At 40.2% G+C, this 14409-nt stretch overlaps 1 protein-coding gene across 1 annotated transcript; it reads right to left on the bottom strand.

Moving 5' to 3' along the window:
* Nucleotides 1–5202: 5202 nt before the first annotated feature.
* On the bottom strand, nt 5203–11743 carry LOC115813361 (arfaptin-1-like). The gene is made up of 8 exons (XM_030776003.1): nt 11703–11743; nt 10777–10888; nt 8363–8462; nt 8135–8244; nt 7398–7619; nt 5951–6108; nt 5616–5790; nt 5203–5369 (listed from the first exon to the last, which is right to left on the bottom strand). Exons 2-8 carry the CDS (start codon nt 10867–10869, stop codon nt 5214–5216), a joined length of 1014 nt encoding a protein of 337 aa, XP_030631863.1. The 5' UTR covers nt 10870–10888; nt 11703–11743; the 3' UTR covers nt 5203–5213.
* Between the last annotated feature and the right edge of the window lie 2666 nt (nt 11744–14409).

A 14409-nucleotide genomic window follows, 5' to 3' on the forward strand; every position in this document is an offset into this window, starting at 1 on the left:
CAGCCACCATAACAAATGCCAAAATTTCAGCCGCAGGTCACCAGGGTAACGAACGTTCCAGGATAGCGGGAAAAGGGGAGGAGGAAATTGTTTGTTGCAACTCATTTAAATAAGACAAACACCAATACAGGACACTCAACAGAGACTATACAGAACTTTTAGACCCCTACTGCTTGAGAAACTTCTATTCAGATTATCTATACAACTACCAGACCTCCCACATAGAAAGACGCTACAGCGGCAACGAACTGCGATTCTGTCGGTCTATGATAGTAGCCCAATTAAAACCCTAAACAAATGCAATACAAAATAAATGTTACACATCTCTGCTCCCTCTCTCATTAAGGGTTCCAGGGTATCGCTAGTTGGGGCAATTTAATATCTGGGATATTCCTCTCTAACTTTCTCTTGAAGTCACCCACTTTCTGAAAAAAGTATGTAGGTTTCTAATTGCACTATGCGAGACCTCTCGCAGTAATAAACTTAGCTATCAAAATGCTTTAAGGAGACAGCTTTTCTTCTTGCCATTATCCTTCGTTCTTCTCCCACACAAATCTATCAAGCTCTTATTGCGCCTTTACAATTCAAAGTGGCGTCAGACATTTTTTCGGTTAGGTTGGGTTTCCATGACGATGTACAGAGCTTCCTTAACCCTCTGACCCGACCTGGGTACTCTCCATTGGATATTCAATGCGAAGCTATTTGCGAGGCTATACGGCGGCAAAAGGCCAGGGACACTGCTTTAACTCGAGGGAATAATCCAATGTTACAGCATCTCTTTACTGTTCCATAGCAATAAGGTCAGAAACCACCGGATGACATGTAACTCTGCAAGGATGTGCGCGCCGATCCAAAATCGCGCAATGCGCCAAGCAGTGGAAAATTGTCCATTTGCTGACTTTGCAACATCTACAAACCTACCAAATTAATTGTAATCTACAGAAAATATCATGCAATTTTGTCTTCCGTTTTGTATGTTCACTGTTGATTCCACTTTGTAGCAATATTGTATCACACTTTATTTCTGATGTGTATGAGAACATAATCTTTACATTTAAAGTGAATGAACCAGTCCATCTTTTTTTTTTTTTTGGTAAAATGCAACGCAACTTCTTATTTTTGTGTTGTTTTGTGTTGTTGTGTCGCTATCTACAAGTTTGACTAATGCTATAGACTGAACTTCATTCTACCAGACCACAGCGTAGTTAATTTCCATCCCAAACCGTTTCTATGCTTATAGCATAAGGACCACATACAGGCGAGGAACATTTAAAAACATGACCAAGTTAGAACAGAGCTGCATCTATTTTCTACACGCACCCCTACGGAAGGTTTCTGTGTTTGTTTTTTATTGCCCTGTGAAGCCAACATACCCTGCTGGGTCCGCGTCACTCCACTTTCATTGCTGAGCGTTTTAGTGAAAAGCAGTCGAATGCGCTCAGTGCATTTAGAAGAACGTTTGTCAGAGAAAGAGCAGTGATGGTGGACTTCTCACAAAACCAAAAAAGAACATGTTGAAATGAATAGCCCACATGCTACTCATATTCACCAGACCGACAGCAGGTCATCATCACTCCTGGTCTACCTCCGTATCACTTAGCATAAGAAACAATTTAAACCATCGTAAAGACTGACTGGTTACCGCTGCTACGAAATCTGTCGGGGATAGTAGTACAACCAAAGCCCTACACTCGCTTCAGTTTTGACATTATTGCCAAAATGTCAAGTGTGGCATATATGTCACAACAGGAATTGCTAAAATGAATTGAGAGACCTGAATTAAAACCAAAACAGTAGACATAACGGGTAAAACACAGAAACACTTACTGTTGCAGTGCGCAGCAGGTAGCTGTAATATTTGGAGTAATATCTCAGATGACAGCGCGGTTTAATTCGCAGTCTTGTGGGTGATGGATATCTTTTTGTTCCTCAGATGCTCCATGAGACACGCCGTACACTTGCTGCTGCTCCCACTGACCTACCACTGTACAAGGAGACAGCAAAGTGTTGCTGAGAAGCGGCAATTTGCGCGTGCGCACAATACCAACGGACCCGCTCAGGTGAAGAAGTTGACAACGCCCCTGTCAGGCGTCATACGAACACTTCAGGAGTTCGTGGCCCTTCTCACCTCAAAACTAGGACAATTCTATCAGTGTGAATTCGAACATTTTGAAATTGTGAACAGCTATCTTCAAAAGCTGTTTAGGAGGCACAGTGTAAAGGTATTTTTGGTTGCGGTTGCTTATGCGACACGTTCGACAACTTGATTTATGAAATGGCCACAAGGCAACGAGTAATTAGGTATGGAGCTGCAAAATGTTTTGAGAGTTTAGGTAACTGTGTGGGCTACATGCCAGTCCTGGCACTACATGGCCATGTGTGCTTGGACCTGATAAACGCTTAGCCCGGCACACCCATCATCTGGTGTGCTGCTGGTGTGATCGATGCCAGTTGAGCACTCAAAAATATCTTCTAAAACAGATCTCGACATTTTTGGTCTACATATTACTGCTATTAACCTGATAGAGTGGCATTGCATCTACAGTGAAACAGGACAAATATATGCATGATTAATGTTATATGCGTGATGTTAGAAATTCGTCTAGTTTCTTTACAACAAACAACATTCATTCATTGTGAAGAGCCGAAGATTTGGCTTTTTAGTTTGAGGTAGAGGTGCCAGGGGTTCATCTGCTGAGTCATGACATCACAAGCTATCCCTCTGTACAATCCCTCACTTCTCTGGCTTATACTCAACAATCATTAGATTATTTGGCTGATACGAGTATTGACAAAGTTCATGACCATGACTCTATTCTCTTTACTTGAAAACTCGTATAAATAATCAGAGAGCTACCGAAAGAAAACAAGGTAAAAGCTGAATATACAACAGGAGCACAAACAATGGCCAGACTGCAGTGCTGGTGATATTACCACTGTTGAGTAAGGTTTATTCTCATTTACTGCATTGGTATGAGAATTTCTGTTCCAGCAGCTGTGCTGGACCATACAACAACAAAAGAACCAGTTAAACATAGTAAAAAGTCATTGAAGTATTAGCCACATATGAGTCACTTCAGTGCAATAACAGTAGTCTGCAGGATGTGCTTAATGCTGCAGTGTTGGGAAAGTGTCTCATTTATGGGCAGAAGTGCACAAACAGACGTGGGGCTCCATTCCAGTCTGCCCCCATGTTTACCGTAATGAGTCTCAATGCAGGACCAAAACAGAGGTAATCAGGAGAAACAAAGAGTCAGGAGGACAAGAACTCCTCCTAGAATAGGTTATCGGGGAAAAGAGACATGGCATTCATTTTACAACTGCAAGAAAATGTGCACAAGCATGTTTAAATCAGTCTGCATGTCCCCAAGACAGATAGAGGTTTCGTATTTTGGACATAGCCTTTGTTTACCTTGAGCCTTTGACAATGTTACCGTTTCCCAGAGAGACAAAAATAAAGGGCATAAGATATTAATGATGTCACAAAGCCACTATTACGTCACAGAATACACCCAAAGACTTAAGTCTAATACTTATGAGTTCCTCATTTATCTGTTTTTGTGAATGGGCAGGTACATAGATTTTATGCTCCAGTGGAACAGAAAAACTTAAAACTTCAAAAGATGTTTAAGAGACTGTGTGGTCTGCTCTTGATATTTTAATTAGTACACTTATCGGACAAAAACACAATTTCAGTGGATTTTATGAATTAAACAATACCCTTGTTACGTTCATTGACAAATACATACAATAGCATGACTCTGATATAGTTTAGTAAGCAGATGAAATACATTGCACCCACTGTTACATATTTTACTTATATGAGGTAAATATGGCAGTTTTTGAGGGACCAGGTAAATACTGTATTCAAAAACACATCATAAACACATTTTCATACAATCAAATACCATTCTTAAAGCAAGAAACTGGTCACTGTAACAGATACATTTTACATCCCACATAAGAAAGAACAAGAAACAAGAAGGCACTTTAAACATATACATTCTGAAAGGCAAAGTAAGGCCAATCAGTCCATTAAAGCTTGAAATCCATAAAAAAATATTTAATCTAGAGGATCAGGGTTTAAGAATTCAAGATCAACTATCTTGAAAAAAAAAATCTTTTCAATACAGAGTCAGACCAACACTTTTACCATTTCCAAAGTACTAAAGACTAATTCAAGATGGTATAGTATTTGTTTCTATTTTACAGACACTGGTGCAGTCTTTGATGGTATGAAAACCATATGAAAACCATGTGAGAATAACTGGAGAAAATGTATGTATATAAAATCTCTTTAAGGCACTGTGGATTGTCATATCACACTGGAATAGGTATATAGATGTAATGCTCTCTCGTCTCTCTCTCTCTATATATAGATATAGATATATATGGATACAACATAATTCCATAACAGAGGGTTGCAGCCAATGTTACTTTAATTAAAACCAATGGTATGTGCTCTGCACTGATCTCTCATAGGAAGATGTGCATATATGTGTGCAAGTGTGTGTGTGTGTGCGTGTTTCCCAAGGAATGGATATAGGTAGTGTTTCATGTGAGCAGAGCACCATACACCACACAACAAAAAAAGCCAGTTGTCAAGGGCTGGGTTATGGGGAATCCTGATTTATCAGTGCAGTTATTATGTGTGTGGGCATGTTCCACATAGCACAAATTTGGTGGTCAACTTTAACAACAGAACACAAGTGTCTCCCTGCCTTGGGTATACATTAAATGCAAAAGTTCAGTACCATCTAATTTGCTGATATTTCTATGACAAGAACAGGAGACAGGGAATAAACAAGAAGGACACTGTTTTTTGAACAACATCTTGGTCCCAGGTCTTTTACATCATACGTGAATCATAATTCTCTTGAGAGGATACTTTCAGAAGAAAGTGCTACCACAAATCTGCAGTCAAGCTCAATCTCAGTGGGCTTGAGGGGCCTAAGAAATGCCTTAGAGGGAAAATAGGAATTGTGAACTAGAAAAAGAACTCAAAGTTCAAAGGGAGATTTAGAGCCACAGTGAGGATTTGAGTTTCTTTACTCTTCGGGAACTGAAGTATTTAGGGGTATAGGGGGGTGGCTTAGATTTGTGTGCGTGCCAGTATGCTTGTGTGTGTGTGTGTGTGTGTGTGTGTGTGTGTGTGCGCATGAGATATTTTGATTGATTCCATTTGATGTCCATTTTGGAACTGCAACTGAAATTTAACAGTCCTCCAGCCAGGATGGTACACTGGCACCAGGGGCTTTCAGTCGTATGTGGAACTCTTCAAGGGTCTGTTCCAGTTTCTGCTGATTTCCTGCATAATACGCGGCAATGGCACTGTGTAACAGAATCAGCTGCTTCTGAAGAACCTTCACCTGCAAACAACACACCCACAAACACAAGGAAAAGAGAAGTGCACACAAAAAAGCATTAGGAGAAAATGCTTCTCCAAGACCATTTAGAGAGCATGAACACATGGTGTATGTATTCTTCTGTAAATAATTACATACTTATGTCTGTCACTCAAATCATTTATCCCACTCTATACTTCCAAGCAATGTATGATAATAATTTACAATACATGCTATTGAGCTCTTCCTTGCTCATGCTCACTCTCTTACCCTGTTCTCCTCCAGCAGTTTGAGTTTGATGAACAGATCATCTCTCATCTTCTCATATTTCTGTCTATGTTCCTGGTACAGTTTCTGGGCTCGCTCAATTTTGGGCAGAGTGACATCATCACGGGGGCCAAGGTTCAGCTCCTCAAGATCTATGCGGTATGCATCATACTCCACCCTTAACCCAGACACATCCACAGTCAATGTATGTACAGGAGGAAGTTTGTGAGTGTGTGTGTGTTAAAAATGCAAACCTCACTGCTATCATGTGTTAAGCATGATGTTGATGTAAGAATCTGTGCGATTAGCACGATGTTGATGCGATTGATTGTAATTACCTGGCGCTCTCATATTGTTTGACATTCACCATGGTGTCTTCTATAGTTTGGTTTACTAGCGTGTTCATGCCGGCTATGAAAGAGTTTATAGCAGCCAATAATGTCTCTCCGTTTTTGGACAGGAACTTCTGAGTGTCTGCATTAAAACCAAACTCCTCCTGGAGACCATGAAAGAAAATGGTATCAAATCTTTACCGATTCAAAAATGTAGAAAACTTTTAACAAACACAATCATACTATCACACAGTTTTTTAAGAGTGAGACATCTAGAATTTCTTTTGAGAACTACACTGAATTTAATCAAACAAATCAACAAAATGTCTCTCATATGGACTGGAACAGATAATAGGGAACTAAACAGCAGATCCTTCTTTAACCTCTGCACCCATTACCAAAACAATAGGAGGATTACAGTACAGGGCTAAGGTTGCAATGTGTGGCAAGCTGCTGGTTTCTCAGTTTTTCCTCTAATTCAGCATTTCCAAATTTGAGACAGGATAGTTTTGTTCTTCTCAAACATTAACATATGTGATTTGACTAATTCACTGATCAACCGGCCTTTGCTTGATGGCAGACGGGGACATCCACCAGTTTTTGTTCCCATCCACCGGCCTCGGTGGTGGCTGAGAAGAGCAATATCTTGTCAGGCAAATCCAGTCTGGAGTAGGGGACCAATTATTTTAATCTTTTATTCAAAAGGGGTTCAGTTATGTGTATTCACAGCTTTTGTAGACATTTATTTGAGGCTTTATAAGACAGCCATTGGTGTGTGTTTTCAGTCATTATGTTGCAAGTCTAGAGCTTCTTTTAAAAAGCTTGAATATTTTATCATGATGATCAGTCGTATGCCCCAGGATACAGTACAGCTGCAAACACTTCCCTCAGCCCCTATTAGTTACCATGGTGACACAGAGAATCTGGGATCTCTCTCTCTCTCTCTCTCACTCTCTCTCTCCCTCCCTCCCTCTCACCCTCTCCCTCTTTCCCTTTCTCTCACACACACACAGCATGAGGAATGTAGCTCCATCTTGCTTAATTACCTCTTAAGTAAGAGCAAAAAGAGGAAAAGTCCTCTCCTGAACTATCAGTATAAAAGTCTTTAATCATAAACCTTTGGAGAGAGTTCTTCCCTAACATGAAAATGAATGTGTTACTAATTGTCTCAAACTCTCCTGCTGGCGTGGCGAGTGCATAGACACTTACTACCAGTAAATGGTACTGTAAAGTTCCAGTAAATCACAGGAACAATTTCAGAATATATGAACGCCTATTATGAATGCCAGTGTATACCACATCAACTGGATCGGTTTTACATGCCTCTGAAAAAATACAACCTCAAATTCACAGCCTTAATAGTCTCTATGGACATTTAGAACAGAATTCACAACCTTTAAAACCCTGCTGATTAACTCTGCTTCTTATGTCACAGGTTCCCATGGCAACTCACATGTAGCTGGGGAGTTTTCAGGCTGAGGTCGGCAAAGGCGTCTCCCAGAAGCCTCTGTGTCTGTGAGACCTGTGCAGTCTGTGAGGCGAGGGTCTGCGCAAGTTTGGTGACATGCGCGTAGCGACTGCGCAGGTCACGCAGCGTCTCAATACGAGCCTCCAGATCCAGATCCACTGTCCGCGAACCACGGCCCAAACGCTCCGACAGAATCTGCCTTGTGCACTGAGAGACAGAGAGAGTTCAAAGGGCATGTACTCCAGCAGACAAATCAGATCTGTGTTTGTTACTCTATACTGCATAGACAGAAACACAGCAAGGTAAAATAAGAAGAGAGGATTAATAAGAAGGGAGATAGTCGAGCAAAAACAACTGAAACACAACTAAAACATTACACGTCTATATTTAGTCAACGGTAGACATTTATACTGACTAATTTCAAAAGAGGAATACATAACTAAATTAGAGGGAGATCGGAGAGAGGTGAAGTTATGCAACAGGAGCTGAGCTCTCACGTTTCTAAAATTAGATTTGCTTTCACAGTCAGTGGTGCTCTGCCTACATTAACTCTCTGTAGGCCATTAACCCATTCATGAGTCATCCATCACTACACCTTACATAAGAAACAATAAAGCTTAAGATTGTCGAGAAAGGGTGGATACAACACCATAGAAAATAAACAAACAAACACACACATATGTACACACACACACACACATACACAAACTGTCTCTTGGTACCTTGTATGTACTGATGCTCCATTTGCGTACTTGTTCTAGTTTTTCAATGGCAGGATTTTTCAGTTTGTCTGTAATGATCACTGGGTCACTGCTGTCGACGGTCACAGCATCTGGACACGTACAGATATCACAATTCTGTAGGTTACAATCTAGTCTAATGACTGACAGATGCCTGTATGTTGGTGCAAGTGAGCTTATAAAGCAGATCTGTATTGGTGGATCACTTACCTTGATAGGTTTCTGACCCCAGACCTCCCTCCTCCTGCGTGAATGTGTCACCAGACGATAAGGCATTGTTAACACACCTGGAGTCAGCATATAAAGGATCCTGAGGGAACATCCATAAAATATGACATGCTAAAGTTCTCTCCCTTAGCTATTCTCATATGGATATGTACGAATGTGTGCGTGCACACACGCACAAAAATGATGTAAAGAGATAAACAAAAGGGCTCTCTCCCCAAGAACTTGTGTCAACTCCACATCATCAGATTTGTTCCTCTGTCAGTAATTTGTCAGCCAATCTTGTCACGGGACTGGCTGGTAAAAAGGAGACATGATATTCCCCAAACAAAAGCCCTGTATGTGTGTGGAATATGTGGGGCATGCATTCTAATCTCTATTCTCTAAATGACAGAGGTGATATTGAAGATGAAAGGAGAGGTAATGGTACCATGTCACAGAGGATAACTAAATTACTTTAAAACACACACACACGCAAGGTTCAAAAGCCAGTCTGCATGGCTTCTGCAGTCACAGTAATGGGAGGAGGCAGTACCACAATACAACCCCATGCCAGAATTCATTTCGTCAGCCTCCTGTTGACACACTCTAATCATGTCACAAAAGATTTCATGGGATGCTAGGTATTATGTCTTAGAAGATTCTGGTAAACAACTAAACAAGTGATGTCATGTTATTCGATCTGAGCTGTACGAAATGTGAAATGTGTTACCCTTGTGTAACCAATTTGTCACCAATTTGGACTTATTAAAAATTCCTCTCTTCCATCTCCTGACTTTCCTGCTGATAATAATCTACATTAATCATGAAAAGGTACGACTGAAAACAGACTCTCTCTCTCTGTCTTTTTCTCACACACACACTCCCTAAGTCCGTCCCTCTCCCTGTCTCTGTGCATTATTTCTCCTGTGGCAGGCACAGTAGGTACTCTGGTCCCTCACTTACAACCTGCTCTTGTCCTCCTCCAAAAATACGTCATCAACACATCTACCCCCTCCGTTTGTTCCAAGCGGTCCCCTCAAAAGGTCAGAGAATCCCAGACAGACCTGAGGGGGGAGAGGTTACAGGAACACAGTTCTAATTGGTTGTAGTACCCTCACCTTTACTCAGAATCACGAAACACCACAGTTTTCTTAGAATGGCTCTTACACAGAACTAATCCCTCTAATCACCACCATCATCATCACTTTCATCATTTGTATCCACATCTCTGGTGAAAGATACATCTACAACTAATTGTTAGGAATTCCCATAAATTCGAGGAGCAAATAAGGATTTTGCACTGACAATGTTATGGTTTGATAGTGCTACAAAAGCAGCATATCATTTTTCTTATTCCTTTTTCCCAATGCATTGAATCATCACCATTGCAATTTTCAATCGCTGTAACAATAACTTCAGCTTTGCTTTTTACATTCCCCATAAATAAACTCTCCTTCAACAAGAAACATCTGGTGAACCAGCTGTCCAAAAACAACCATACTGGGCTGATGATAAGAAACATCTCAGTGGCGTGAAGCACATTACTGTTAAACTGTCTTCCTTTTCACAGAAATGAATGATACACTCAATTAATCCAGTCATAACAGCACTGTTACCAAGTAACACTATGTTTTATCAGCGTGATGCCTTATTTACCTGAAGTTAACCCACACGCCCACACACACATAACATATTTAACACTGGATCACTACACAAACTTTATAGCACCTTTAACAAACACAGACTAGGCTATGATTCACTGGGAGTGTGTGTTACATGTCACTGACATCGGTGGAGCACTTTTCATGTTCTATGGCAATTACTCTCAGAAAACTACCATAGGCGGCCAGAGACAAAAAAAATGCACGAAGATATGTTCTTCTAGGGAAAAATATGATTTTTTAGAGTTATATACTTTGTTGTTCTGTAATGCAAGAGAGGGGGGGAGAGAGAGCGAGAGAGAGAGAGAGAGAGAGAGAGAGAGAGAGCTTTCCCTCTGTTCAGCTGGCACAGAGTAAAAGACAGCTGATACAGACCCTCCTCATCTCTGGGGACAATAACCATGTAATGGGACTTAAGGGAACATACAGACGGAAGTGACAGTGATTCTTTAAACAAGCAAAAAGACACACTAGTGAATGAAGTCAATGTCCACTTTCTCTCAGAATACAGTGGTTCCCTTCTTAAATGTTATAATGTCCACTTCCTCAGTAATTAATCTCTAAAATGTGGAAGCATATCAAATAGCACCAGGACACGGTTATTAAGTGTGGTGAAAAAAGTAGATGGTTCACAGTAACAGCACCATGGTGATACATATCATCTATATCTTTCCTGTGTATCGCCTGAAATTGTATACATTCGTTACATTTTATGTCAGTGTAAAAAATGTTTTGTTACACTCAACACTCTGTCACCTTTCCAAAAACGCTCTCTCCACTTTCATCCACTTCTCCATTAATGCATGCTGCTGTTCCACCCTCTGCCATCCTCTGGAGATCCTCCTCCATGCTGTCTCTCTGGTCCCTCCTGCAGGTGCAGCAACAGTGCGAGAAATACAGATCTGGGATCAGTCAGACTCTTTACCATGTGATAACAGAAAGTGAGGACCTTGAGAAAGGTTTCATTCATTAGTTCATTCATTGAGAGAGAGAGAGAGAGAGAGAGAGAGAGAGAGAGAAGATTAATGATGTCTCTGAGGTTGAACTGCTATCCTCTAGATTCAGATCCAAAACTGTATAAGCCCACAAACAAAATGTCTTGGATTACAGCTCCACCTGTTTGAATATGAGGTGGAGACACATGTTTGTATTTGCCCTCTTATTAAATACCTCATTAACTCATATTCTTCAAGTTAATAGCTTTTTTCTTTCCTTCCCGAGTTTGGCTCAGTGGAACAGACGGCCTCCCTTACTTGTTTTATCCAAGTGTTTACATAAGTATAATAGTATTTATTTAGATGTATCCACCCACAAACACAATTAATGTTAACTATATTGGTGGAAGGCAAGTTGCAATCTGCCATAATCTTAATATGTGTGTGTGTGTGTGTGTGTGTGTGTGTGAGAGAGAGAGAGAGAGAGAGAGAGAGAGAGAGAGTGGGGGGGGGGGCTATATTATATTGTCCATTTGACAGTTGTCATGGGGTTCAATTGCTATTACTTTGTACATGCGGTTGTACTGCCATCTTGTGGTAATTTGCTGCATTACAGGTCTGCCCTTGCAGTTCATAAAACTTGTTTAACATCTATGACACATCGACAGCGACCTAAGTTCCTTACTCCAGCTAATGCAACGCAATATCATTGTTTAAAATTTAGGCGAACCACAAGTGTATTTTTACCTTGTGCGCAATGCTGTAACAACAGAGCAGATAAACTTGACGAGTTTTCCAAAATAACAGTCTGTAGAACAGTAAAAAGGTGAACGTCGTGATCAAAAGATCCGAACTGTGCATGAAAATAAGGCAACTGTATTAGTATAAATGCCAACACTTAATTCACTTCCCAACAATGACAAACAACGCCCACAATATATGTCTTACCAACAACTTCGAATTAAGTGTAGCTCTCCTTAAGTTCATCCGCTATGATGTTTATACAAACGCTCAGCGTTTCGAGTGCTGTTTGAGTTTTGGTGATTCAAAAATGTGAGATTAGTCTTATACCCTGTTAACTTCTGTATCGAGCAGTTTACAATGGAACTTTTTAAAACCGGAAGGGGACGATTTTAGACGGGGTTGACGAACAAAAAAAATCACACATTAACATCCGGGAACTGACAGAGTTACACATTGAGATTCTATTATCTAGGAGAATGGTTAAGAAGGTTAGACAAGCATACACGTTGTCAGTTATTTCAGTCAGTTAGATGATGAAAGTAAACGAAACATATTTTATATTTCACGTAATTACGACACTATTGGAGTGACTTTCAAAACGCTTTACAGACCTTGCAGAAAATCGGCAGCAACTTCCACTGCAGTAGCTGTTTTGTCTTGATTTAAGAAAATGTGTCTGGTATAGAACCCATTGACGCAACCAAGCCAGAGGGATGTACTGCGAAGCGAGGTAACTGGTTTATCCAGGTAACAGCTGTTTAATTTAACTCAGAGTAAGTAGTAAACCTCCTAACAGAAGAGCCATGGCTTTGTTTTACCAGGAGAATGAAGCCGTAGGGCTCTTTTGTTAGGAGGTTTACTACTTACTCTGAGTTAAATTAACCAGAAGTTACCTGAATAAGCCAGTTACCTCGCTTCGTAGTACAGCCCTCAGATCATTAGAGGAACGGAGCAACACAAGCAGAAGTACTGAGTGATTTGAATGCTAGGTTTATATAAGCGACACATGACGTATATGTCTTCAGTTCAGTTAAATAAAACGGTTGGTAGCTTCATATACAAATACTCAGAGTACGTCAGAATTGTTCGTTATTGTTTTTACCGAGTGCTGGCATGAGGGTATTACCATTCTGTTCACTCGCGTTTTTATTTCTGTTCCATGATCATCAGTAAAACAAACAAACAAACAGAGAAAAAATTCCCTTTAAAAAGTGCCACACCGTGACAGAGTCTGACACAGACAAACAATTCTTCCCTTTACCCTTTTTGGACAGCAGATGGCAATTTAGCATTACGGATCGTAACCAGGAGAACGTTTACTTGCTTCATGCACGCAGTAAAATAATTTGACTTAACTAATGTAGTATCCCACATTGTGTGGTTTGTTTCTGTTTCTTTAGTGTGTGTGTGTGTGTGTGTGTGCGCGCGCGCGCGCGCGTCCGTCTGTCTGTCTGTCCGTCTGTGTGTGTGTGTGTGCTGTTCCTATAGTTCTGTCTATACCTTATGTTGACATCTACCAAAATCCATCCATTCTACTTGTGAATGGGACATATTCCAAAAAATGCCTCTATTCTGAACAAGAGAAAGAGAGGGTTTGAGACAGAAAAATGGGGATAAAATTGCACTGTTTTTCCTCCTCTATGGTAATAATTTGTCAGTAAGGAGACAGTGATGGGGATCCCCAGCTCTTGAGGAAACCATGCCAGAGAACATTCTAGTCTGTCTTTGAGTTATGACTGTAATTTAAGCCTGAGCAGCCCTCTACTACTCCAACATACAAACAAACAACTGCTGATACAATAACGACAATGTAAAAAGCTACAACAGTCTGGTGAGTCCCATCATCACTACTTAATGTTTCCTGATTCTTATTAGATACACTTAATTTCTACAGCAATGAATTTATGCTCTCTCTCTCTCTCTCTCTCTCTCTCTCTCTCTTACTCTTTCTATTGCATTGTAGCATTTGTTTGTGGTGTTCTGATTTGTTTGCGTTTTTTTTGTGTGTGTGTGCCACTTCTCTCATTCTTTGTTGTAGGTATGGGCAGAAATACAGAAACAAATGTCAACTGATTAACTGTCTAAGCCATATTAGTGGAGGGAATAGCATAAAGCAGAAAGCTCCAGTTCTCAAAGGTCTGGTTAAATCAAGATGAAATCTTGACTTTAATGACTACTAAGCCATATTCCATGAAAAGATCTAGAAAGATTTTGTTGTCAGAGATGCTTTCCGTCACATTGTAGATAATGATTTTTTTCTAATACTCTAAATTAAAAATTTTTGTTTTGCATTTATTATTATTGTTATTACTGCACTTTTGTTTGTTTTTCATGATGTCCTAATGTAATATCAAGGGCGCTTATATATTTTCTGCAGTGAATTGATCTAATAAACAGCTCTTCTTTAAAATTCAAAACTCTCTCTCTCTCTCTCTCTCTCTCTCTCTTTCTTTCTCTCCCTCTCTCCCCCCTCCCTCTTTTTTCTGTAATTAGATGTCATTGTGATAAACCAATTTCAGTCCACTGGTGCTTTGTGGAGCATGCATTCAGTACACGCACAGGGTTAATTTACAATTTTACAGAGAAGGCCTGGAGCTGGTAGTGTAAATCACATCACAAACTGGTGGCAGGAAAACTGTCTTTTGTTAATGAGGCTCATTAATGGCTTAAATAAATAAATATGGTCTTTTTTATATGAAATCACTGGACT

Source organism: Chanos chanos, chromosome 5 (genome assembly GCF_902362185.1).
Source record: "Chanos chanos chromosome 5, fChaCha1.1, whole genome shotgun sequence".
In the NCBI taxonomy this organism is placed as follows: domain Eukaryota; kingdom Metazoa; phylum Chordata; class Actinopteri; order Gonorynchiformes; family Chanidae; genus Chanos; species Chanos chanos.

Coding starts and splice junctions, on each gene's coding strand:
- LOC115813361 (XM_030776003.1), bottom strand. CDS start 10,869: ATGGAGGAGGATCTCCAGAGGATGGCAGAGGGTGGAACAGCAGCATGC. Junction 6,109..7,397: donor TGAAAACTCCCCAGCTACAT/GTGAGTTGCCAT, acceptor CATGGTCTCCAG/GAGGAGTTTGGTTTTAATGC. Junction 5,791..5,950: donor AAACAATATGAGAGCGCCAG/GTAATTACAATC, acceptor GTCTGGGTTAAG/GGTGGAGTATGATGCATACC.